Genomic DNA, 15,520 nt, shown 5'->3' with positions numbered 1-15,520 from the left:
CCAGGGCTCAGAAGAGAGAAGCGGAATGAAAATATGAATTTAGAGTCATTGTATAGAGGAGGTAGGTTTAGAGCTAACTCAGAAAGACTGGAACAATAAGAAACAGATGAAGAAGAGAACCTTAGGAAATACCAACATGTAAGACACAGACAATAGATCAAAACCCAGTAAACTGGATAAGAATTACCAGAAAGATGAGGGAGGGAAACAGAGACAGCTAGGAAAGAATGATCCCAGAGGTCAAGAAAGAAGAGACCTGTCAACGAGTCCTAAATACTGCTGGGAGGTCAGGTAAGGTAATGACTGAAAACTACCCACAAGTGCTATTTCAAATGGTGCTCTAGGGCAAAAACCAGATTACAACAGATTTGGAACAAATATAGACTCTCTTTTCAAGAAGTTAAGAAATAAAGAGAAAGACAAGCTATAGACAGATGGATCTGGAGAGGTTTTTGGATTTTGTTTTGTTTTGTTTTTAACTCTAATTTGATGAGGGAGACCCAGAGTGGGTAAGAAGAGAGAGAAGGATATCAAAGAATCAAAAGACTGGGAACATTATTGATGAAGCAAATCTCCTGAGGTGGGAAAGAAGAGGATCCTGCACATAAATGGAGAGATTAGCCTTGGATAAGACACTTCTTCACTGTCCTCTGAGAAGACAGCAAAGGGGGTAAAAATAAATACAAATGTATTTAGGTTGGGGTGGAGAAAATACAGGTTGAGTGAGCTCACATGGCCAGAATCTATTTTCTCTATGAAGACACTCTACGGGAGTGTCTGCTGAAAATGAGAAGGGCAACAGGGTTGGAGAAAACACTGAATTGCTGCAGAGAACAGATTACAGACCCAAACAGAGGGCAGAGCTGAGATTACAGGCCACAAATTTATAAGTGCCATCCCCCCACATGGTTGTGTGACTTTCTCCAAAATTATAAACAGAAGTGGGGAGGAAAATTGGTTGGCTTAATTTCAAGCTGGGGGTTAGCTAATTTGATGCAGGAGTAAGGCAAGTAGCTGAGGTGATGAACCATAATAAAGCCAAGCAATTAGAAGAAATGCATTACAGTGGCAGGAGGTGGGACACCCATCAGAATCACCTAGGGAGCTTTATCCAAACTATTTACCAGATGAGACCCTGATGAGATCAAAGAACAGGTGCAATGAGTAAGGAGAAGACGGGTGGAATATTAGGGCAGTTACAGTCAGAGAGGAATACAAAAAAATTTTTAATTTTCAAAAATACACTGTCCTGCGTTCAAAGGGTGATGAGAGTGAATGTGAAGTATACTGTTCCATCTTTGTCTGAATTTCAATTACTAGGTAAAAAGTATCTCCTTTTTTCGTCCCCCACACCCTCGGGCAGGTTCCCACTACAGAGATGTCCGCTCTAAGCGTTACGGCAGTGGTTCTCAATCCCGACTGCACGTTAGATTCACACAGAGGCTTAAAAAACAAACATTGAAACCTGGGTCCCACTGCTAAAAAGCTTAATTTAATTGGTTTGGTGTTTATTTTTTTAAAGCTCCTCAGGTGATTTTAAAGTGGATTTAGAGTCAAGAACCACTGCTTTAGAAAGAATGGGGCTTTAGATTCATGTTACAGAATTAAAAACTGGCTGGCTTGAGAAAGATGTAAGGCAAGAAAACGATGGTGAGAAGAGCATCTGAACACTAAATCAGATATTTAAAGATGCCCTTTAAAAAGGGCGTGGAGGAAACCACTAAAGTATAGCATCACACTCAACTCAATTAGTAATAGGGTTTCCAAGAGTTCTGTCACAAATTCTAGAAAACTCAGGAGTTAATGCTTCACTGTAGCCAATGACTAAGAAAAAAGGAAAACTGGCACTCAGTAGTACTAAGCAGAAAAAATTGAAAACCAACTTAACAGCAGCTCTCTAGGTCAACTATAGTTCACAATTCCCTGGAGGAAAAAGCAGCCTACAGTACAAGCACGCTAACACCCCACATAAATGGAATCCACCTCTTGTGCACAAAAGCTAAAGGATGAAGGAATCAGCTGCCTTCTTTCACACATACAAAGACTTTTTGCTGCCAGATTTTCTTTCAGTTATCTTCTCCTTAAAAAAAAATTTTATCAATGATCTTAAAATCACTCAATTATTTCTCAAGTAACTGTCCCTAATTGCTAAGTTTTATGACAAAGTAAAATAACGCACAGATGAACTGTTAGTCATCAAAATCAAGACAGAGGAAGATGATCTTGTCTGCTGCAATCCCTGTAAATCTGTTTACTGGTAATACTACAAATCTCTCAATCTCCTCCCAGAATCTAAACACTATATGCACAGCAAGTGCCAGACTACACACTCCTGATCCACCCATGCTTAATGACTTTGATAAGAATGACTTCATCAATTAATTAAAAAAAAAAGTGGGTGCCTTTCTATCTCTAGCTCAGTCTCAAGAATTTTTAAATTCTAAACCAATATGCAAGTCACTTCGAGGTCGTCTGTGTTGTAGACCTACTGAAAATCAAACACAGCTGTACGTGGACTTTTTCAAAACTTACGGAGTACTTTTTTCTTCCAGCATTAAGGCAGCTCAGTATATCCTCTTTCTAATGTTTAGAAGAAAAACAAACAAAAAAGGAACAGAAAGGAAGACAGAGAGGGTGAGGGAGGGAAAATTTTTTCTAATTCCTCTAATTGGACCATAAAAAAGCAGTCTTTTTCCAAAAATTGTTTTAACTCTCTAAAAAGAGTATATAGTTATTCAAACACCTCAACAAGCAGATTTACTATCTGTGGTTTACGAAACCACAAAAATTCTCTAGACCAGGGTTTATTCTACAGTTTCCATTAAGGAAGTGCTTTCTAACTACATTATTACTCATTGCCCTCTAAAACTACACGCAGTGCACCACGGAATAATGAAAAAAGCATAGAACCAAAAAGGATCTGACCACCTCTCCCAGATGTCACTAACCTGCTGTGTGGCACTGGACAAAACACTTAAATCTCTTTGGCCCTCAGTTTCCCTATTTGTGAAATAAGATGAGAATCACTGTGATCCATGATTGCTACTGCCTCAAAATTCTACAAAATAGGTGAGTCCCTTATTTTTTCCTAAAAAAGTGATCTGTATTTTGTAAGCATAATTCAACTACAAAATATACCTCAATTAACAGTACTGCCAGGCTATTTTTCTTGGCAGATCTTTTTTTTTTTTAGTTGCTGGCAATTAAAGACTATTTCAACCTAGAACAGCATTCTGCACATATAAATGCTATACCACTATAATCTCTACATTTAATTTCAAACCAGAACAAAATAGTGCTTTTCTATGAAGTGTTTCTTCACCTGTTCCCTAATGAAGTTGAAAGTAATTCTTTGGACTTGAATTTCATAGCTATGTACCGTGTTGATGAGAGCCATCTGTTGGGAACTATGACTTTCCTCTCAAAGGAAAAAACCAGAAGGAACGGTCTTCATTTTTCTGGTAACCAGCTGCAGCTGAATGAATCCTAATCCTGCCCCAGCTGGGACTAGCAGACGGGTAAAGTCGCTACTGGTCTAAGTCATCTGCCACAGATCCTTTGTGAACTGACTCCACCCTGAGTAGCCAATTGGTAAACAATTTTACCAGAATAGGGAGTTTAATATTTTTTTATACTTGACGTGTATTTGTTTCTTAAAAAAAACCATAGCTTGCAACGTTAAAAAATTAACTCTCCAGTCCACTAGAATTTTTTTTTTTTTTATTCTACTTTAACAAACCCACCAGTTGCTCCGTGGGAGAAAGATGTGGCAGTCTGCTTCCGTAAAGATTTATAGCCTTGGAAACCCTGTGGGGCAGCTCCACTCTGCCCTATACAGAGGGTCATTATAAGCCAGAAATCAACTCGATGGCAACAGTTTTGGTGTTTTTGTTTTTAACTAGCAGATTTGACACCTGGATTCTGTTCTCTCACACAGTTAAGATCCAAATCAATGTAGAAGATATACTTCTTCTCTTCTATTAACAAAAAAATCTAAAAGATGTCAAGGAAGTAAGCATTTGTCAAATCCATAGGTCTGTATGACACAGGATGAACTCTAAAGTAAGCTACGGACCTTAGTCAGTAATAATGTATTAACACTGGTTCATCAGTTGGAACAAATGTGCCACAAAAGTGCAAGACGTTAACAGGAAAAATAATGTGCAGGCGGTAAATAAAGCCAAGAAACAAACTCGTTGCCATCAAGTAGATTTCAACTCTTAGAGACCTGATAGGACAGAGCAGAACTGCCCCATAAGGTTTCCAAAGGGCAGCTAGTAGATCTGAACTGCCAACTTTTGGTTAGCATCCTGAGCCCTTAACCACTGCACTTTTTCTGCACAATATTTCTGCAAACCTAAAGCTGCTCTAAAAATTAAAAAGTAAAAAATCCAGTTCTTCAATTGCAAAAAAAAAAATGATGCGAAGGAAGTTCTTACAACCTCAAGAGGCCCTTTTCAAGATTCAAAGTTCCTGTTACCTATTGCTTTTACACTATTAAAGGTAAGTGCAATGTGTCCAGGATGAACTAAATAGAAACCCAGGGTTAAGAAGAAATGTAATATATTTGATATTTCTTTACATTCACTTTCTATTTGGATTTGTACAAGAAGCCATCGTGAAAATTTGTGTTATTAAACATTATTAAATAAATATATTATGCCTATAGAACATAACCATGTATAGTTCTTCTGAAATTTAATAAGAGATTACATGCTAAAGTACTCAGAACAATACCCAAGCAACAAATGTTAGCTATTAATAGGTGTCGATAAGCAACTGCTTACATTCCTTTAGTCTACTGATACAGGTGCAAAAGAAAAAGGGAAGCCAAGATGGTTAGATCCTCTAGATCTCTACTCCTGAAGCAATTTACGGTATATGATCTCTTCATTAATTTCTTCCCTTTATTTCACCAATTTGTTAGAAGGCAGCCCAGAAAAAGAGTGATGTGCTAGTTACTAGAGTTTAAGAAAAATCTCAGTTGTGTGTGTTGGTTAGGTATTGAAGTGTTGCTTAGCAAATAAGAGTTTAAGAAAAATCTCAGTTGTGTGTGTTGGTTAGGTATTGAAGTGTTGCTTAGCAAATGGCTAAACCATAGGTTGTTTTAAATGAAGGTGAGCAGTAACTCAAGTGTTCAGTGTCATGGGCTAAATATTAACAAAAACACTGAGCTCACAGGCTAACTTAAAGATTGAAATATCTGTACAGTTTATTATATTTAAAAAAATACTGCATTACAAACATATCTCTGCCTGAGTTATTTTCAATTTCTGGGTTTATTTTTAATAAGAACAAATCTGCTGAGATAAAGTCAATTTCCTAGTCACAGAAACAATTAATCCACCTCTATGACTTGTCGGTAACAAATTTTTATTTCTACTCAGCTTCTCCTCAGCGCCCAGCAAATGGTATAAACAAAGATGTAAGAAATGCACTGTATAAAAAATGCAACTTGAGATCAATCAGTTGCAAACTTGATAACACTACAAACTCTACATTATCCATGTTACTGTGTCCTTGCTATTACTGTGAAAAATAAAATTAGCCTAACCATATGTAGTTGACTTTCTCTATAATAATCTTTCTATACTTGAAGACTAATACAGCTGGTATCATCCTCCATTCCCTCCTCCACAAAGTAAGAATTAAAATTTGCAATTTTTAAAAAGTTTCCCAGTAATTATACTACATATACATATTTTAAAGAGCCCTGGTGGCGCAGTAGTTAAGTGCTCAGCAGCTAACAGAAAGGTCAGCAGTTCCAACCCACCAGCTGCTCCTGGAGAGAAAGATGGAGCAGTCTGCTTCCGTAAAGAAGCCTTGGAAATCCTATGGGGCAATTCTACTCTGTCCTACAGGGTCGCTGAGTCCGAATCAACTCAACAGCAGTTAAGTTTGGTTTATATATGCTACATGTATGATGTTGTTTGTTGTTGTTATTGTTGTTGGGTGTTGTAGAGTTAGTTCCGACTCATAGTGACCCTATTTACAACAGAACGAAACACTGCCCGGTCCTGCGCCATCCTCACAATTTATATACACTATATACATTTGTGGAAACCCTGGTGGCATAGTGGTTAAGTGCTATGGCTGCTAACCAAGAGGTCGGCAGTTACATCCGCCAGGCACTCCTTGGAAACTCTATGGAGCAGTTCTACTCTGTCCTATAGGGCTGCTATGAGCCGGAATCGACTCGACGGCAGTGGGTTTTTGTTTTATGTATATACGTCAGGGTGTATGTGTGTGTATATATACTATAAACACACTACATATATATAATATACTTGCAACCTCTCCTAAAGGAATCTTAATTTACTCTTTAAATTGACAGTGTTTTCCATTTATTTAGTACTAATTTATTTCTTCTCAATTTTTTGCTGCACCTTTTGCTTTAAGGTTTTTTGTTGCTGTTTAAGTGGGCAATCATTCTGTCAAGAAGGAAGCACATCCCTGAATCTAACAGCATGCGTGATGGCCATTCATTGCCTTCTTTACAAAGTAGCATAGCAAGAGACTACCCAAATTGAAATTACCAAGTTTACCTTTATAAACCATTTTCCTATACACTACCACTAGTATAACATATAAAATGTCAAACGAGTTTAATATAGAGGCCATTTTCAAATTGCTAAATCAAAATTTCATATGGAGGGGAGAGGCCTAATCCCTCCGGATCCACTTTTTTTTTTTAAAGTACAGTCCTCAGTTACCATTTTTAACTCATTAATTTGAGAACCACATCCCACTCTAATCATTATCTCTACATCAAAAATTTAGGTTCCTGTCAAAACCCACTTACGCCATGAATTCAAAATACCAAATTCCAGTAAAACAAAATAATCTGAACTCTATTAAGAGTTGACTGTATGGAGATATAACTTATATTAAATGGTTATATAGATTTATCACTCATCCTTCTGTTCCAAGTTGCCCAGCTGGATAATAACCCAAACAATAACATTAATTGACAATACCTTCTCTTCCCTTTCCAACTGAATGCTTCAACAAATTATTATTCTCTTCCAAACTACTACTCCACAGGATAACACTTTACTGTACTGATTTCCCTGATTACCATAAAAGAGTATATATTTCTGGACTACTAATATGGAACATAAACTATATATTCAAGTAAATGATTTCTGTAATAATTATTACATGTTTAAAGCTGCTAAAGTATGTAAAATGAACCCAGAAGTTTGAAATCAAGGTAAAAATTATTCCTGGCCAGGCAAAGAGATCCTTCCAAGACTCAGTGTCCAAAGATAATTTTTTTAATGAACCATTATAATCTCAAATAATAATTAGCCTCGCCCAAGAAATATCTAATTATCTCTCAGAGATTCATGATACCTAATTGACATGAAAAAATAATAATGGCTGTTTAAAAAAAAAAGTTATATCTGATGAACTAAAAAAAGGGTTTGGAAAAAATTTTATTACACATCTCCATGCTTTCTAACTTAAACCCCCACCCACCCACCCCAGATCCTAAATCCTAAATGCCATGTTCTTGGTAGGCATTCAAATGTTTGCTGAATGATAATAGGTAAACGGACAAATTATCTTACAATATTACCTATAAAATTTCAAAAAGAAAGAAATCTTCAAGGAGGGTTGCACTTTAAGCTACTCACATACTATGTCCTCCTCTCACCCATATCCCACAATTCAAGGGAAAGCAAAATTTGTCCCAAGTGAAAGCACTCTATTACAGCCAGCAACCAACCCCCAAACTGCAAATCAGAAAACTTTAGTTAAGACAACTGAAATGAAAACAAGCACCGAAGTCATCTTAAAGAAAAACGGTAAAACGGTACGTGGACTCAGCTTTTCTCTCTTTAATGAACCTCAGGTTTAGAAACCAGATTATTCATAATCTTTGGCTCCTGATATCACTGGTCCAAAGTCAGCTTGGAATTCATTCCATGATAGAGGAGAAAAAGGGGACACAAACACTGAATACCAAACCAAAACCCAAACCGGATGCCGACAGGTCGATTCCTACTCATGGCAACCCTACAGGACAAAGTAGAACTATCCCATAGGGTTTCCACGGTGGATTCAAACTGTCGGTCTTTTGGTTAGCAGCCGTAGCTCTTAACCACTGCGCCACCAGAACTCCACAAACAGTGAAAGAGAGGGGAAAATGTGCCCTTTTACAATTAGAGAATGCAGTACGACGTTAACAACGAGGATGATTACATTATACGCTTGAGGGCAATGATACACATTATATGTAACAACTCTGAAGAAACAGTAGGCACAGCGGTTACAAAGACTCTGCAGCAGCGGTTACAAAGACTCTGCAGCCAAACAGCCCAGTTCAAATCCAAGCTCTGCCACCTACTAGCTGCGTGACTTGGGTAAATTACTAAACTTTCGGGGGAGCCTCAGTTTCTTAATCTGTAAGGTAAAGGTACCTATATTATACAATATTAAATCACTGAATATATGTATAGCATTTAAGTAATGCTTGGCACATAGTAAACACATGCTAAATAAAATCACAATAAGCTACTACACCCCTAAAGCTCACTCAGAAATTTCCCTTATAATATGCATACCCAGTGCTGTCGTTTAAATCACAGAATCCCATAGATTCTCTTCTCTACTTACCAATGTGAAAACAGCACACTAAAGTTCAAGTACCTTCACAAAAACTCCTTTTGAAAATAGCTCTCTACACAGCTGACCTCCCCGAAAAATCAAAAGCCACTCAGCCACCAAAAATCTAATGTACAGTTCTATAGCTCCTTCCAAAGGTTAATATTACCAATTTTAAAAGTGAGAACTGATATAGAAAAAGCAAAGAGGAACTTGCTCAGGTCACTCCATACTGTCCTTGAATTTCATCTCTCACCCCACAGTTGACCCAGCCAATAGATACAATAGCATTCCAGGAAAGAGAACACCATTTCAGTTCCAAGCAGAGTGCCTGGCCCACAGTAGGTACTCAGTAACTATTTGCTGATTAACTGATGTCTAAAAGTGAAACTAGTTCTGTCAACACCTCCCTTTCTCCATCGCTGTCAAATACAGTCTGAATTTTTTTTTTTTTTTTAAGACTATCTAGGTTCATAACAGCAAACTAAACAATTCTCAACAGGAATTGATTGGGTAGCTTGAAGGGGAGGAAGGAAAGTATATAAAAGGAACAAACATATACTGTAATCCGTTCAGGAAGGGAAATAATTTCTCACCCTAGACTTCACTGTATTATGATTTTGAATGTGGGCTTTTCATATCTTTGGCGAAAGTCACTCGAGGAAGTCTACTACTTAAAAAAAGACTCGGTATTAAAATATAGAACTAAAACCAACCAGACCCATTGTCGTTGAGTCGATTCCAACTCACAGCGACCTTACAGGACAAAGTAGAACTGCCATATAGGGTCTCCAAGGAGCGACTGGTGGATTTGAACTGCCGATCTTTTGGTTGGCAGCCAAGCTCTTAACCACTGCACCACCAGGGCTCCAAAATATAGAACAGATCTCATCTAATTTCATAAATATTATCACGAAATTAGTTTTCCAATGAGATCAGTACACATACGTGGAAGTCCTCAAAGAAATTCAATTTTTCCAAATGTATGCTCAAAATTTAGTTACCTCAGTTAACTCAAGTAGTACAATATTAACATTATATATTAAAGCTGTGAATCCAAAGAAGTATTTTTAACCAAAGAAAACCAGTGGATCTCTACTGAATTTAAACTTTTTTTAATACAAAGGTGCAATGCAATGGCCTCAGCAAAGGTTCTCAGCTCAATTGCAAAATAAGGGTTGTTGGACTAGATGATTCTCAAAGTCCTTCCCAAAAGTAAAACTCCAAGATTCTAATACAAAGCCCTGGTGGTGCAGTGGTTAAGCGCTCAGGCTGCTAACCAAAGATTGGCAGTTCAAATCCACCAGCTGCTCCTTGAAACCCTACAGAGCAGTTCTACTGTCCTGTAGGATGCCGTGAGGCAGGAACAACTCGATAGCAACAGGTTTGGTATTATATTGACTATCTTTTAAAAATATGCACAACTGACATTTTATTTATGGCTAATTTTTTAAAAATTAAAACATCTAATTCAAGGAAGAGGCCCAGGGCATTCTAACAAGAACTTACAATACCCAATACACAAGCATGGCACTGAATTGTCTACATATAAATTCCTGTTGTCTCCAAGCAGTGAATCTGTTAGATCATTTGATAACACTTGTAGGAATCAAATTGTTATATTTTATTTAACTTCAGTCACATGTGATCAAGAAGCAGTTCTTAAAGATAAGAGTTCACAGGGCACTCAAACACAGAATAGAGCATGTCAGTTACTTGTCCATCTCGAACTTTAACTGCCACAGTCTTAACGCTCAAATGAGGTAAAACCATTTTATTATTGGTGTTGTCTATCAATTCATGACTACCAGAATCATCATGAAGGGTAACAGCAGTAAGAAAATGTTTCTGTTTCAAAGAAAATGTTTTCTATTCCAATTTTCAGAGAAAACTGAACTCTACAGTAGATCTCTGAACATTTCATCAAAACTACTGTTAATTTTCAATTGTTAAGTACACTAAAACTACAGGTAGTCATTTGGTGGGCTGTTAACTGCAATAAATTTAGAACAAATCTCAAATATTTTTAAATATGCTCAGTATTAACTACACAATCTTCTCATAGCAGGGAGTAACTTACATGGTCTTACGCAAAATGAAAAGATGCTTTTACTAATGTGTACTAAAGGGTACAATCATTTTAAAGTACTTCCATTCTTCACAAAAATTACAATTCAGAGCACTTAAATACATAGCTAAGACACCAGGTCAATGCAAAAAATAACCTCTAACAAAATTCTCCTCATCCTCAAATACCTAGTTAGAGACCAGAATTTACTGATAAGACATACTTTCAAAATGCACAAAAATTACAGCATAAAACATGAAGCAAAGCTTTAAGGCACACCGCCTGTGCATCGTTACTCCCAACTCTCCAGAATTTACTAATACAAGATTACCATGTATTCCTGACCCATGTAACTACAGCTGTCAGCAACAGTAACGTTTAGGACTTCATCATATATACGCAAACCTAGAACACAAATAGTAGAAATAAAAATAACTAAGTTTATTTGGCTACTACAATTGGTCATGAGAACCAGTCTGATTCCTCTAATGATCACCTGCAACAAAACGGATAGAAAGAAAGAAATACAATTCTTAGTCAGCTGCTTGTTTCAAATTCAAGTTTCCAGTGTTCAGCCGCTCATTAACTTCCAGCCACTAAGGTATTATAAAAACTTTAACACAAAAGTTCTAATGTATGTTTCTTTCTAATTCTAATCTAAATGTTCTTTTAGCTAGATTAATATCCAACACATTGAATCTTAGGTATGAAATATTTCAAAGTATCAGAAACAATCACCATCTATTAATTTCTCACATCCAGAACTCAACAATAAAAAACCAGCATTGATTGCTACACAAAAAGTTCCCAAACACAAAACTTCCCAGGAACGTAAGCTTGAAGCATCCTATATCATCAGCTCTATGAACTCTGATGCATATACCGTTCTTACCTTATCTTTTTCATGTGGAAGGAGTGACACAGGAGGTAAACAAGAAAGAGACTCACAGCTCTCTTTCCCATCCACATTGGTTGCTTTAGTGTTGAGCCGATAAAGAGGTCCATCTTTAAGGAGTCTGCCATGGCCAATGGCACGTTTGATAGCCAATCGTAACTGCTGGTGAAAGCCAGAGGCAGCACTGCCTCCAAATAACGCAGACACATCCTTCTGACCTTTCAAAAAACGTTCAATGCTTTTCAAAGTTGAGCCACCGGACTCTGCCAAGCCCTCAACTGCACGTTTGATCAGTTTATTCCAATCCACATTTTGTTTATTATCCAATTTCCCATGGTTTCGAGGTTTAGGAAGTGCTATTCGCCCAGGATTATCAGGATCTTTATAGGAATTGAGTCCTTTATTAGAGACCTTTAAAATTGTTCCATCCTTAACACTCAACTCCAATTGTTCTAGAACAGTTTTACGATCCAAGCCATGGGATGAAGATACTGCATTGCATATCCTTTCCTCTGAAGGACGCTGTTTCTGCTTCTTCACTTTTTTGATGGCCTCTAAAATCCACTCCGTGTACAGCGGGTTAGCGAGTTTTACCATGGTGAAGGATTCTGTATATCCATAGAGTCGTTATCCCTTATCCTGATGCTGAGTAAGTTTCACACCATGGAAAACAAGATTCTCGGAGGCTGGGAACCAGTTAACCATAGCATACAAGTTTTCTGGCCTGAGTCTTTTCTCCTTTCGCAAAGTAGAACGCTTTCCAATTTTATTTTAGAAACCAAAACAACCTGTTATTTGAAATATCGTCACACTTCCCAATAAATTTCTTTATAGCACCACACATGGGTCTCTTCAGAAAGTTGTAAAGACTCAAGAACATCTCATTCCCAGCTTCACATTAGAAAAACGTGCATCTCATGCCTGTAAAGCAATTAAAACAAGGTCAGTTTTCCACATCAAGCCCACTGAAAATAAGCTGTAACTGAAATATTCTATTCTTTTTTAAACTAAGTAAGTAACAAGTGTTTCCTGAACACCTGTAGGAGTTTAAGACATTCTATCAACACCCCAAAACAAACATGTATGTAAGTCACTGGGGTAAAACAGAAAGAAGAAAAAAAAAAAGATGAGTAATTAGGACACAAGATGAGATGTTCTATGAATGACCTTAGGCTACAACTAACCAGGAGCGTGCTCGCTATTCTGTGCTCCCAATCTCCGCTCACTAGTCTATGAACTGCAACTCCTCCTTGACATCTTTCCCCAAGAAGTAACTATCCAGCACACTTCAACAAATAACTGGATTAGTAGAAAGAATCCTGCAATGAAAGTAAATCTTTCATCTTTCAAAATTCCAGACATTCAGACTGGATAAAAACAATAAGATAGGCAGACAACCACTGAGAAAATTTTAACTATTTCATATATTAAAAGAAACAATTCTAATTTACAGACCAAGCTCATATTTTAAGTACACTACTACTTGAAACATTCCAAATGGAAACAAAAATAACACTGAAAAGGGCCGAGTGTGAAAAAGTGCTTAAAGAAGTTTAAAATAATCCAATTTCATTCAAACTCTTAAGAATTACATGCTTATAGTTCCTCCTAACCCAAACTAAGATACTAATATCCATATACTGAAAGGAGTAACAACTGTCAAGTCATTCATAAACAATCTACAGATAAAGTGGAAGTGAGAAAGACCCAGGGTCACTGCAGTCAAATATACATATTACATGTCAACGTACAGAATATACACGTGAACGGTACTATATACATACACACACACAGTAGTTGTGGGTTAAAGAGGAGTCGGATCTCACAGAGATCTGAATTCGAGATTGCTAGACTGCTGTCCTGTACTGAACATTAACGCATAAAACATAAACAAGAATTGCCCCTCTAGGATCAAAATGAAACTTCTTTCCCACACAAGAATCTGGCAGATACAAATAAGAAAAAAAAAATTCACCAAAATAACAAATTCTGAATCTAAATGACTTCTTTGCCTCAAAAAAACTAAACTTTTTACTTCAGCTTTTTTTAATACAACTTCTCTTCTTCTCAGGTAGCAATCACATTACAATGTACACAATGCCAGAAAAATGGCTTCCACAGTAACTTTTCTTAAGAGTGACATTAAAATCCAAAGGAAAACTAATAGGGATCAGAAAAGAGAGAGTACTGTTAACTCGGAGCGGAAAAAAAAAGGGTGAAGCGAGCACTCAAACCCGAGGCAAGATTTATTTCAAAATCAGCTAACTAAAAAGAAGGCCCCCGGGAAAGCTATGCCTCATTTATGGTGAGGGTCTCAAGAGGATAAAAATCATAGAAATACTCCCAGAAAGTTCATTATGTAGACACTAACGCTAAACTAAATGGTGAGCTACAGCCTGAGTTTAAGCTGGGAACATTCTAACTGATTAATCTCGCAGGTAAAAGAATGAATGACAGTCATTGTCTCTCCGGCCGAGATTTCCATCAGCGTCCAGGTCTTCAGAAAATAAAGAGCCTGCAGACTTGAACCTTAACTCTCGGAAAGTACACAAGCGGCTGCAGAGAAATCGCAACTTGCTTCCGACTTCTTCCTCCCTCCCCATTCCCCACCCCCAAACACATCTTCGCGCTCTCTTTTTAAAGAGCGAGAAACTTTAAAAACTTGAAACGGCACAGCCCTGTAGTCTGCCAATGGGTTGCTTCGCCGCTCCCACTTGGGGAGCACAGAACCCAAGGAATAAGTTAACAATGAAATCACGTGAAAGAGTTAAGCGCAATGGGTCTCCCCTTCCCAGCTCCTCCAAACACTCAGCCCCACCGGGGCCGGTTCCAAGGAGGCGTGCGGGGCGCCGAGGCTCCCCGGAGCCTGACAGCTCGGGCAGCTCCCGTCCGCGCCGGCCGAAGCTTGACAGGCGCCCGCCGCCTCCCTCCCAGCCCGGGCTGACAGCCCGACAGACACAACACCGCACGTGCTGCCTCCTCCGCACCACAACACCCGCCAGCCTGTCACCCCCACCGGCCGCCGCAGCCCCGCTCGCCCCTCGGCGCCCCCGGCCGGAGCCCAGAGGGCCCGCGCCAGGCGGCGCGGGGAGAGGGGCAGGGCCGGGCGGCCGGCGACCGGGCGGGCGCAGGTGGGGCCGGGCGGTGGGCGCGCCCCGGGGGAGAGCCGGCTCCCGGCGCAGCCCAGCCCGAGGCCCCGAGGCCCCGAGGCTCCGAGGCTCCGAGGCCTGGGCCGTTCGCCGCCCGCCCGCCCGCCCACCCGCCGGCTCCCCAGGCTGGGCACGGCCGGCGGGAGGCGGGAGCTCCGGGCCGGCGAGCGCGCGGGCCACCGGGGCGGAGGAAGCCGGGCGCCGGCTGGGCGCGAGGGGGCGGCCGCGGCGCCCCAGCCCGAGGCCTGGCGCAGAGCAGCAGGAGGCGGCGCAGGCCGCGGCGGGGCCTGCAGCGGCCCGCCGACCCCGTGAGGCGGTGGAGCGGGTCCCGGAGCGGCTCAGCCTCGGGCTCGGTGGCCGCGGGCAGCCGGGGGTGGCCCCTCGGCTACTTACCGGGCGAGAAGAGAGCCGGGTTCCCGGGGCGCCGGGCCGGACCGCGGAGATGCCCCAAACTGACACGGCCGCCATCTTGGAGACAGTGAGCTCCGGCCGGGGGGAGGGGAGGCGGGGCGGCGGAACAGCCGCGGGGGGAGGGGAAGCGTCGCGAGGGAACGGCTGCCTGGGGGAGGGAGCGGGAACAGCCTGGGAGGAGGCGGGGGGAGGGGGAGGAAAGGGGCGCGCGGGAGGGGGGCGGTCGCGGAGCGGGAAGAGCTAGGCCTGGAGCCGGGAAAGGCCGGAGGGCGGGGCGGGGCAGGAGGGAAGAGCCGGCCTGGCGGGTCACGTGGGGCCGGTACAAAAGGCCAAAGCCAAAGTGGGAGGAGGACTTGGTGGGGCCGGAGGCCAGCAACTGGGGGCTTC

At 40.5% G+C, this 15,520-nt stretch overlaps 1 protein-coding gene across 2 annotated transcripts in view; it reads right to left on the bottom strand.

Moving 5' to 3' along the window:
• The window catches only part of KAT6A (lysine acetyltransferase 6A), a 116,525-nt gene extending 101,293 nt beyond the window's left edge, over window positions 1-15,232 (bottom strand). For both annotated transcript variants that reach the window (XM_064272781.1, XM_064272782.1), the window contains exons 1-2: window positions 15,116-15,232; window positions 11,571-12,494 (exon numbers count right to left, since the gene is read on the bottom strand). In XM_064272781.1, coding sequence (XP_064128851.1) covers window positions 11,571-12,170 — 600 coding nt within the window. In that variant the 5' untranslated portion in view covers window positions 12,171-12,494; window positions 15,116-15,232. The remainder of the gene's footprint in view (window positions 1-11,570; window positions 12,495-15,115) is intronic.
• Between the last annotated feature and the right edge of the window lie 288 nt (window positions 15,233-15,520).

The sequence above is a fragment of the Loxodonta africana genome, chromosome 19 (assembly GCF_030014295.1).
Source record: "Loxodonta africana isolate mLoxAfr1 chromosome 19, mLoxAfr1.hap2, whole genome shotgun sequence".
Lineage (NCBI taxonomy): Eukaryota > Metazoa > Chordata > Mammalia > Proboscidea > Elephantidae > Loxodonta > Loxodonta africana.
The sequence above is the reverse complement of the archived record's forward strand: the minus strand, read 5'-3'. Positions and strand labels throughout refer to the sequence as shown.